General features: G+C 34.7%; 1 protein-coding gene across 1 annotated transcript in view; it reads right to left on the reverse strand.

The window, feature by feature from the left end:
* LOC128157927 (plexin-A4-like) overlaps positions 1-12,491 on the reverse strand; it is a 90,679-nt gene that overhangs the window by 42,396 nt on the left and 35,792 nt on the right. The window contains exons 7-11 of the mRNA XM_052820599.1: positions 5,491-5,584; positions 4,816-4,909; positions 3,324-3,353; positions 3,104-3,205; positions 1,693-1,785 (exon numbers count right to left, since the gene is read on the reverse strand). Of these exons, the coding sequence (XP_052676559.1) occupies positions 1,693-1,785; positions 3,104-3,205; positions 3,324-3,353; positions 4,816-4,909; positions 5,491-5,584 (413 nt within the window). The remainder of the gene's footprint in view (positions 1-1,692; positions 1,786-3,103; positions 3,206-3,323; positions 3,354-4,815; positions 4,910-5,490; positions 5,585-12,491) is intronic.

Consider the following 12,491-nt stretch of genomic DNA (forward strand, 5'->3'; position numbering starts at 1 on the left):
AATATTACATATGATATTATATTGTATCATATTAAACAATATTGTTTCATACCATACAATACTATATCATAGGAATCATGTTATATCATTTATCAAAAAACACATCTATCTATTGGGCAAGTTTGAGTGAGGTAGGAGATTTCTTTAGCATCCTTGATAATTGAGATCAGGCTCTGCATCTGAAGCAACCTCTGCGTTTCATTTATAATATAGTTAAATCAACTATGCAAGCTATCATCTATAAAACATGTGACCTGTTCCAAAAAAACTAAACCTCATCCAGCATCCGAAACATATGGCTTAGATTCAGCATTCAAGCCTGTCAGGTGCATCAGTATACATAAGACGCATCTCCATGCAAGTTTGGTGAAGTTCAGACTAGTAATAACTAAGATATCATCATCAGAGGGCACTAGCAATTAAAACCTTAACCTGCTCCAGCATCCGCAACCTTTGGCTCAGATTCAACATCCATGCCTGTCAGGTGCATCTGTATCATAAGACACACCATACATTCAAGTTTGGTGAAGTTAGGACCTGTAATAACTAAGATATATTTTTTAGCATCCTTGATAATGGAGATCAAGCTCTGCATCTGAAGCTCCCTCTGTGATTCATTCATATTACAGTTTAATCAACTATGCAAGTTTGAAAAAGTACTATTATCTATTAAACATGTGACCTATTCCAAAAAACTTAACCATATCCAGCATCTTAAACCTATGGCTCAGACTCAGCATTCAAGCCTGTCAGGTGCATCAGTATCATAAGACGCACCATCCATTCAAGTTTGGTGAAGTTAGGACAAGTAATAACTAAGATATAAACATCAGAGGGCACCTGTTTCAAAAACTTTAACCAGCTCTAAAAACCTTAACCTCCTCCAGCATCCGAAACCTATGGCTCAGATTCAGCATTCAAGCCTGTCTGGTGCATCAGTATCATAAGACGCACCATCCATGGAAGTCTGGTGAAGTTAGAACAAGTAGTAACTAAGATATAATCATGCAACAAAAACTTTAACCAGCTCTAAAAACCTTAACCTCCTTCAGCATCTGCAGCTTATAGCTCAGATTCAGCACCCAAGCCTGCCTGGTGCATCAGTATCATAAGACACACCATCAATGCAAGTTTGGTGAAGTATGGACCAGTAGTAACTTAGATATTGCTATCAAAGGGCACCTGCAACAAAAACTTTAATCTGCTCCAAAAACCTTAACCTCCTCCAGCATCCGAAACCTATAGCTCAGATTCAGCACTCAAGCATGTCTGGTGCATCAGTATCATAAGACACACCATCCATGCAAGTTTGGTGAAGTACGGACCTGCAGTAACTTAGATATTGCTATCAAAGGACACCTGCAACAAAAACTTTAACCTGGTCCAACAACCTTAACCTCCTCCAGCATCTGAAATTTAGGACTCAGATTCAGCATCCAAGTCTTTCAAGTCCATAAGTAGGTCCAGATGCATCATCCATGCAAGTTTGGTGAAGATAGGACAAGTAATAGCTTAGATACAGGACCTGCAACAAAAACTTTAACCAGGTCCGGACGCCGACGCGGAGGGTATAGCATAAGCTCCCCCTGACTTCGTCTCGGTGAGCTAAAAAATGAATTATCACTTTTATACGAGAGTAATAATATACATCAACTAAAGAATAATTTGATATACAGTACTTAAGTATCCTACCTTTATATCCAAACATCGTATGTTGTTTGTTCCTCGTATCTTCTCCCCTTTAAAAGTGTCGTCTGAACCATCAATGCAACACTGGTACGTAAACTGTATGCATTTAAACAAAAATATCTATTATTCCCTCCTCTTTCTCCAATTTTTCAAATATAACAAGTTTTGATCATCTATAATGTTTGTTCACATTGCAACATTTACAAGTAATTAATACTGGCCTTTGCTATGAACCATGAATGTCTTACATAATTATATTGTGGTTTCAATAATACATGTATTTGTGAGTATCAATTTTTGTGGATTTCATAAAAATCAGTTTCAAGGATACGTAAAATCACTGCCCATGATCCTAATGACCCAAAATGTTAGTAAATATTGCACTTCAATGAACATCATTGTCATCGATCTACTTGACAAAGAAATCCATGAAAAGTGGTATTTTATTGATTTCCACCTATTTTAAAATGATATTCCAATTTTAACTCTATCTTGGATACCATTGTTTTATGAGACAAGTCTCATATGCAACATTGTCAAGACTTTAAACGAATTAAAGCAAGTACTTATACAAAACAAGAGGCCCAGGGCCCACATCGCTCACCTGAGCAACAATTGCCTTAATTCTGATCAAATTAGCATTACAGTATCAAAATATCCTGACATATCCTGACAACTGAGTACAGTAGATCTTGCTAAAAAAAATTGAAAATCTGCCAATTTTACTCAACTCTTATTTTTCGGTAAATACCAAGCCCCTTTTGTTGTTGTAACTGTAAGAAGATTTTTCTCTATTCCTATATACCCACCCCCCCCCCTCCCATTTCGTGGCCCCACTTTTCTCTAGGGAATCATGGTTTCATCAAACATAAATCTGCATAACCTGTGCTTTCACACTAAGTACTGAGTTTTGGACCGAAAACTTTCCCAGAATATTTTTAAAAATGTTCTCTATATATTCCTTTGTAAAACTTGATCCCCCAATCAATGAAGTCGTTGCAAAAAAAGGTTAGTTTCTAATTTTCTTAATTACTCTGGATTTTTCTTATCCCCCCAAAACCTGACTTAACATGTAAATGTGCAAAGAATAATGTATACATACAAGAAAATATTCGACCCTGTTTTATTTTCGCCCCTTTCGCCCTCGTTGTCAGCAGGTGAATTTAAGACTGGGCGAGTTCTAATGTCTCAAATTCTCTTTCTTCAAACACAACAGTTACTGTGTCTGGGCGAATTCAAGACTAGGCGAAACTAATTGTAATTGTAAAAGGGCAAATTTATATTACACAGGGCATAATACCCTGTATACAGTATATACATGCACAGTAAAAATCTTTTACAAGCCAGCTTGAATATCATTACCACAATTGTTTTCAGGCACAAAGCAATGTGAGAAAAATAAAAAAAATCTTACATTTTCAGGCACTGAAAGATTCTTGCCCCTGAATTCTAAAGTCCTTGACCGTCCAGATGGAATCAACACAGTCTGGCTTAAAATTTGAGGGCAATCAGAAACCTAAAAATGGAGCAAAGGTTTATTTTCTCTCTAAAATTCTATGCCACCGTTTGTTTAGGAATAATATTCAAACAGAAGCATGTGTTTGTATTTTTATTCATTTTAAATTTATACATACCGGAGTTTGTGGTTTATAAATGGCTTTTTTCTGCAAAAAATCACAAATAAAACTAGTCATCAATGAGATAGTACCATCTAATTATGATGGATTAGCTTTAATAAAGGACACTAGGATGGGAAGCATATAAGAGGATTTTGCTTTGACCTTGACCTCTGACTTAATAATTCAGTTAAAGATCAGGCATAAAAAATATACTGGTAATTGTGAAGGACTATGAAAATATGGCAAAGAGAAGAAAAATATGGTCCAGGCAAGAATTTTACCCAGACATCTGACACAGAAACTCAATTCAAAGTGAATCAGACCCCTTCTGTACAGGGCAGTACTGGCAGTAATTTGGTAAAGTCAAAGAGGACTGCGCTAAAGTGAGAGAAATTATGGTTCAAACATGGAATTTTATGAGATCTGACCTTGTCACAGAACACCCTTTACCAAACAGTACTTTTAAGTTATGTATGACAAAGATGAGAGAGTGGTCAAGCGAGGTCTAAACAAGGTATATGGTCTAAACAAGATTTTCTTAATTTTATTACAGAGGTCTGATATAACCTTAAACTTTGGACCTAGAAATATTGTATAAGATCACAGAATACCAAAGGCTTTACCTGAATGAGGTAGAAGTGAGATTGGGTCATTCACTGTGAGAGAAAGAGTTTATGGTCTGGATATGGATTTTATACTTAGGTCTGCATTTACCATACCCTTAGATTTCGAAAGTTTTTCAAGGTAAACTCTTAGCCCTATTTCCAGGACAGCTTTTTTATTTGAAGATATATTGAAACATTTTTTCTTTACATGATTAATCATTAAAAGTTATGGGACCTAATGACCCTTGGCCTGATTACACCCAGAACCTACAAAGTTATTGCCCTTTGTGTATGAAGTGATCGTTATGGCTACTCCTTTCAAAAGGATCCAATGTCCCCTTCTAGTGGTAATTCACGTTTACATTGATATCCCAAACACATATGTAATACACTCCCCTTTTGTTTTGGGTGTGTGACCTTTGACCTTGACTTTTGACCATGACCTCTGAGAACTGATGTGTTATAGTACACTGTATCTGCAACATATACATCAGATCCATTTATATGTACAATTAGCTCTCCCCCTTTTATTTTTAGGTTTGACCTTGACCTTTGTGTGGGTGAAATATGATCCAGATAAATGGCCAAAAGAAAAAGAAAATGCCCTAAGCATGTGATCTTGGATAGGTTGACATATTTATCACCATAGTGTGCAGGCAGAGCAGGGTCTAAATAACTCAATGACTAAAGGTATGATGGGAAATGTTTTGGGTTTTTTTAAAGAAAAGAATCATAGGTCATAGCATGATAAAAACAAATTGTCAAAAATATCACTTATCCCAACTCGTTTGGCATATATAGTATATTTGAAATTTTTTCAAAGATGTACCCCCAATTTGAAGGCAATTTCACAATGATAATATGTGCCTGGAAAAAGTTTTTTTTAAAATTGTTTTACTTACATAATTACCGCAATTACCCGCGGCTCTGTTACAGGTAGCCTCTTCTGTACACCAGTAACAATCTGTTCTTTCTTGCTCAATGCATTTTCCACAACTAAAAAGTTGAAACAATGATTTATGTAGTGCTGAAATTCAGTGTTTCCAAAAAAATAGTTGTTGTGAAGGAGGTCAATCGAAAAAAGAGATTGTCATGGTGTTAAATTTTATTGCATAGCGATTAAAAAAGCCAATAAAAATACCAGGTAATTATTTCATTATGATATTTATTACAATAAATCGTTAAAATAGAAGTGTGGTTGAAAATAATGCACATATAGGTTGTTTATATTTCATGATTTCCTTTATGAAATGCTTAACTGGTTAATCAAATAATCTGTTAATCTGATAATTTTTGCCTGACAAACAGACTATCAGATTAAGTGGAACCCTCTGTATCATATACAATGTTAACCCGTGCGAAGTCTAGTCAAATTAATGTGAATATGAGTTAATTCCAACGCTTGCCCGGGATATCATCTAGTATGTACTAAAACAAAGTCCATTCATAGGATGTTATAATATCAATTCTATGACATTAAAGAAATCTTTGATCTTTTTCCACTTACATTACAATCTTTTCAACTGTGCCATAAAAATCATAACAGTTATCGTATCTACAAAAGACTCCAGTCATACCTGGTAAAATTAGAACATCTGTAGAACAGTATTTTTATTTCTGCTATGACATTTCTGTTCAGCAAGATCTGGAGTGGAATATCTCCCTCTTGGTCTAGAATATGAAGTATTGAAAAAAATGTACATGGTAAACTTTCTGATGTTTTATACTTATGATTGAAATTGCAAAGAACAAGGTACAGGTCAGTCATATTTTGCCCTGTTTCATAGTGAATTTTAAAAATATCACAAACAATTGAAATGTAACATTTATTTACACAAGAATAATCATAAATTAAAATCTATATATAATTACATGATTAGACTTTCACAAGGTTGATTGTGACGTCATAATTAAACCATGCATTTTCCCGTCATTTTCATAAAACTGATGAGCAGAAGACATCAGTTCCCTAGAGGTTTTTTGATTAGCAAATTATGTCCGCAGCTGTCGCCCATTATGAAACTTACATTGTAACTTTATCATGTGATATTACATAAAATATATTAATTTTGTTGTGGGCGATGACTGCAGACACATTTTTCTTTAAAAAAAAACTATAAAAAAATGTGCCATTTTTCATCATTTTTTTACCAAATCTTAGCAATATGCCAAAATGTTGAAGTCCTAATAATTTTTTGAAACAAGATAAAAGTGCATAACATTGTACTTTTTATAAACACATATATATATATATTTATGTTCAAGATGGTACATGTGCATTTTTATGGTATTTAATCAACTTTTGGATTTTAGGGCAAATATTGAAAAAAACTTGTTCTTGCTGGTTTAAAGAAAAAAAGCTTTACAAAATTGTTTTGGCTGATAAACTATGTTTACGTAAAATATTTGAGCCAGATAGGACTAAGAGTTGAGTACATGCTCTTAAAACGGATTTTAGCATTGTCTGATATGATCTTGACCCTTAAACTTCATTCAAGGTCACTGCACACCCTTTGACCATAGGCACTCTTGTGAGTGAAGTAAAAGCAATATTGGACCAAGGGGAGAGAAGAGAGATCTCGGATGGACAGATGGACAGAAGGATGGAAGGATGGAATATAGACTGATCATTATAGAGTGTTCGCAGAGCAGGGTCCCACTGGCACAGTACAAGTTATCGCTAAAATTAAAGTTTTCTTTTCATATTTTCTTATTTCTGGGTATTTTTTGATAAAAATTGATATACTTTAAATGATGAACTCCTAGCTTATTCATCCATCTATTAGATTAAATCTTTATTTACAACCAAAAACATCTTGTTTTTCTGCTTTTTAGCAAGCCCCTAGTTTACCAAGTTTTAGCAATTTACTGTACCAGTTATCAATCTCATGATGATAACGTGGTAAAATCCCTTTACATGTTGATTTTATTCTCTGTAAAATGAAATTTGAATTATGCCTTTTGTGGGGTCAGACTAAAGGTTGTTGGGATTACGATACATAAACAGAACTCACAAAATTCTTCGTTTGTTATTGTACTGTAATACACAAATCGTAGACTATTGAGTACATAATTTTGCAATCAGACGTTTAATTGAGCTATGAATCTCTCAGAATTTAGTGAATTCCTTTTGTTTAAATACAAGTTGTATGTATCGATATTTTAAGCCAAATCAAAGAAGTATGGTGTTCCGATGGGGCCATTTCGACCTTTGCACTTTCGCCTTAAAGTCGCAGATGCAAGAGTGCGAAGTTGCGAAGGCGAAAGTGTGAGAGTGCGACGGCTAAAGAGCGAAAAAGAAGCGCGAAGATGCAATGGCGAAAGTCCAAAGGTGAAGGAGCGATACTACTATCGCTCCTTCGCCTTCGCACTCTCGCCTTTGCAACTTCGCACTTTCGCCTTTTTTGATAGCATTCAGAAAATCTCGGTCGATTACATAGAATTTGATGCAGGCACCGTACTCGCCAAGGTTTTCTGATAAATCCATTATTGGTATGCATGCGCTATGCCATTGTGCTTACTATGAATATTTTAATGTGTATATGTGACATAAATGTTTACCAGTGCTGGCTATGCCTAATCATTATATACTCCACATAAAATGTAATGTCCGCCATAATGTATACATCTGCACTTCCAGACTCCTGTCACTTACCAGCTGTCTGTTTACTGTGGATCAAACACAGTAACATTCTAATAACATTCCCCCCCCCCCGCCCCCCCCCCCCCCCCCCCCGGAAAATTCAATATTAATAACTTCACACATGCAGTAAAGGGGGAGAGAGGGTCCAGATCCCATCCCCCTGAAAATTTAATTTTATTAATTATATATAATACACTCTCCAAAATATGTCCCAGATCCCCCCCCCCCCCCCCCCCCCGACAAATATAATTATCCATCGAAACCCCCCCCCCCCCCCCTTTAGAAAAAGATATGGATCCGCGCAGGCTGTTGAAAATAAATTCTAAAAAGTTCATCGTCTGCCTCAGATGTTCTTTATACAGCTAAAATTGTCTTTAAATGAAAGCTAATAAAAAGGCAAAGGCGAAAGCGCGAAGATGCGAAGGTGAGAGTGCGAAGTTGCGATGGCGAAGGAGTGATAGTAGTATTGCTTCTTCGCCTTCGCAACTTCTCACTTTCGCCTTCGCATCTTCGCCGTTGCATCTTCGCACTTTCGCTCCTTCGCCGTCGCACTCTCGCCTTCGCAACTTCGCAGTCTCGCTCCTCGACCTAAAGGCGAAGGTCAAAGTGGCCCCATCAGAACACTATAAAGAAGGGATACAATAACGTATCACAAAGAGGTTATATTCTTATATTTTTAATCTTAAATATCACGTCACATCCCCAACTGCTGCAAGTGCAAAGATGTAAATTTATAGCAATGAACAATGATTGTTTAAGCTCATGTTTAAAACATATTCAAGAAAGTTGTCAAGCAAACTTACTTTTCTTTATTTGAAACAGATGACTGAATTAAAAATATCTCAAACGGTCGCGTGCTATAAACCCAAACTCTCAGTTTAGCCAATAATAACAGGTACAGTAACAGAAATGATTTCAAAATAAAGTACATGCAGCAATGGGAGTCAAGTGAAGTCGTACCCAAACCGACGCGTACCCAAACAGACCAATAATCCATTGGCTGGTCGTAAACAATGATACTAAAAAAAAAGTAATTTGTAAAGGTTAGGTTTTGATATTATAACAATAATTAAGAAATGATGAGATATTAAATGAATGCAGTATGTTTGATAATATAATGTAATTTCCTATAAGTTTGCCAAAAAGGTCCCTATATCAACATTTGATAGGAAATTTCTGTTTACATGCCATCTTTTCTATAAACAAGAGGCCCATGGGGCCACATCACTCACCTGAGCAACAATGGGCGTTCAAAAGATATTGTGGCATATGGTCCCTCGGTAGAATAACAAAAAATAAATATTGTAAAGTATTCGAATTTTACACTTATTTTTGCATACACGTAATCTTTGACATTGTACCTTCATGAAATACTATTTTTTACCGGAATAAGAAAATCCTACGCAAGATATAAAACTAAACATTTCGTAGGGGTATACTGTTAAGTTGTTAACTTCCAATTCCCTATATTTTCTTTCTGCCCCCCCCCCCTCCCCCCCCCCCCCCCCCACACTTTGTAAAGCGATCAAAATATATGAGAGCATATACGTACATTTTTTTTATCAACTCTGTACTAGTTATTGCATTTTTAAAAAATATATAATAGTTATTGTTTTTTATTTAAAAAATCCTACATTTATAGATGTGAAGAAGAAAATTGTACCTCAATGTGCTCAATTCCTCAAATTAAAAACATTCAAAAATTTTATTTGTCTTCTCCATTATAATTAAATAACTGTTACTTACTTCGCGTACAAACCAGGATAATTTTCCGCTGTGATATTTTCTTAGGAATAGCGATAATTACTTTATCCCCGCAACAGAAATGTGTCAGAACTATGGAAACTGTTTTAAAGATGTCGTTTTTATTTACTCGTGTCTGAAAAACTATCAAAATTGATGTAGATTTCACATTATTTATTGTATAAAGAGGGGGCCCCAGAGAGTAGGTATATACAGAATATCATTCTTTTATTTTGTTTGTACAAGTATTTAACATACTCCAATTCATATAGAATTTCTAATGTTCAACCAAAATTTCAGCGTCAATCGTAGGATTATAAGCAAGATACAGAGCTCACAGTTCGCCTAGGTTTGTCATATTTTGTTCACATGAGTTTATTACATTCAGCTTAAGATTTTTAACTTGGTATTTGCTATTCAGCATTTAAAATCGAAAAAAAGAATGGCCTAAGATTTTCAATTTTTTTATTCACTCAAGACCAGTTCACTGGTAATTGAGGTTCAAAATCAGTTTCTACAAATGTACACAAACAGAGTCAAGGATCACATGTACAGTAAGAGTAATGATGACGAAAAAAGGTTAAGTTTACAATACAATAAGCTGTTTAAGTTGGTTTCTGGAAGAACAGACTTCAAAAATTTTCTTAATAAATATTGACAAAATTTTTACTTTTTTAATCTTTAGTGTTTAAGATCTGTGTACAATCATAGCATTGTGAGCAAATCTCTGTATCTTGCTTATAATTCGAAGCTTAACACTCAAATATGGTTAGTAAATAGAAATTGTAAACAATTAAACACAAGAAACATGCACTATAACAAATAAAGGACACAATTAATTTTTTCGAAATGAATCATATATATACATGTATATACCTACATATTTCCGTCAGTGATATCAAACTCTATTTAAACTGAATAAACTCGTGAAAATGCCGAGCATCTCAACAAAACCTATTGCATTAATCTACCCATACGCAAAAGATAATGCCGAATTACCAATAGAATGAATTGTATTTCAGTACTTTTTTGATACATCAGATTTTGCTTAATTTGCGCAGGTAAACAGTTAACTGTTTGATTTACCGAAGTCTCTGTTTGATTTGATACGTAAAAATCACGAAATACAGACGATAGTTCTAAGCATAAATAATGAAAACGAAACGAGATCAGAACAAGCTAACACCAACGTCATGTGTGAAAACTGTCAACGCATTAAAATATCTAGCCTCAATTTACTTCACAAAATCGGCACCAATATATCTTGCATGTTTCAAAATTTCCCTTCATACGCGAACTGTAGCACAACAAGCAAATTCATCATACTAGTCAGATCGACCCTTTTTCGTATAATGTCATGGCTGCTTTAAACAAAGAACCTCCTTTTAGAAGTATGGAATACGAGTCTTGGTAAAATGGGTATGCAAACCCGGGCCGTGGCAAAATAAAAGCCGGGGCAGATCGGCAATCGTCAATTCCAAATACGCATTATTTTGCAGCAATATTTACAGCGAATGCAAATATACTGGTCCATCAAATATCCTGAAATTTTAATGAGATTGGCAGATTTATAACTGTCAATCTTTTGTTTTGCCCAGGCCAAGTCTTGCCTACCCATTTTACCGGATGCCAAATCCGAAGCTATTAAACTGATTGAAACACGCCTTTCCTTTATTATTATTTTTGTAATAACTCAGATTTGAAACAGAATTAGCCCTTAATTTTTGAAATTTATATTTTCCTTCCCATAAGGATAATTTATGCTAAACTACGTTGAATTGGACTCAGTAGTTCTTGAGAAGAAGATTTTTAAAAATACACCCCCCTTTTTCTACAGTTTCAAAGTTTTCTCCACTTTGAATACAGATCAGACTTTTATTTCTGCAATTTATATTCGCCCTCCCATAAGGATGCTTTGTGCCAAATTTGGTTGAAATTGGATAAGCAGTTTTAGAGAAGAAGTTCAAAATGTAAAAAGTTTACAGACGGACAGACAGACAGACAGACAGACAGACAGACGGATGGACGGACAGACGGACGACGGACATAATGTGATCAGAATAGCTCACTTGAGCTTTCAGCTCAGGTGAGCTAAAAACGAATAAATTGAATTTTCAAATTTATAATTTCTTCTTACTCTTTGAAGGCCGGCATAATTTAATAACTGAAGTCATTTTTTACTCAACAATTTGATTACAAGTCTGTTTGGGTACGTGTCAGTTTGGTTACAAATTGACTGTAATTCTAGCCATGTATTTTGAAGTTTTGTATTCTGTAAAATAATAATAAAAATTGTAAATTGTCCGATTACTAAAATCTTATTTTTCCTACATGCAGTGGCTTATGGTTAAAGAGTTCATGATACAAGATATTCACATGCAATGGCTTTCGCTAAAGAAGTTCATGATACAAATTCATGATTCATGAAGTTTCAAAGTACTGAAGTACTGACGTTAGTTGATTTTATTGATTATCATTCATTTTAAAATCAACAATACATAATTTCACATGACAAGTAGTTTCTTAGCTGTATTTGAATAATTTCAAACATTTTTATACGGATATGAATTCTCAGGTTTTTTCAGCAAGAATTCCGAGCTATAGGAGGAAAAAAACGGATGAATCAAGTAATTCATGTTGTGTAAGGCCATCAAACTCTACAATGGCAGGTATCAGAACCGGTACTCAAAATATTTCTTGAAAATACTATCCAGGCAATTTTTTAACAAAGAAATAATAACAAGCATTCTGAGAGTATTGCATAAGCAATACACGTCCCCTACCGGTTTGTATTATTCTATGAAAGCTTCCAAACACACAACTATTTCAGAGCTATTGTTAACGAGATGTCATGCTTTAATCAGAGATAAAAGAACAGAGGAAATTAAAACTATATAGTTGATATAGAAATTAAATACTGTACAAAATAGGTAAAATAATACTCTTTATTTCATCTCGCCAAGTCTATTCTGTATTCGCTGGTAAAAATTTGTGAAAACAATGCACTGTTATTCACAATATCATTTCTTACCGTCTTCTGTACCCCGAATCAAACCAAACACTTAAACAGCCCAACCCAAAAACAAACCCGATTGTAATAATACAAAAAAACCCTGCCGATTAAATTTACAACACAATGCTTTTCACTATTTTACAGAATTTATTTGTTTGTTAGAAATGATAAAAGGAATG

This window comes from Crassostrea angulata, chromosome 8 (assembly GCF_025612915.1).
Source record: "Crassostrea angulata isolate pt1a10 chromosome 8, ASM2561291v2, whole genome shotgun sequence".
Classification (NCBI taxonomy): domain Eukaryota; kingdom Metazoa; phylum Mollusca; class Bivalvia; order Ostreida; family Ostreidae; genus Magallana; species Magallana angulata.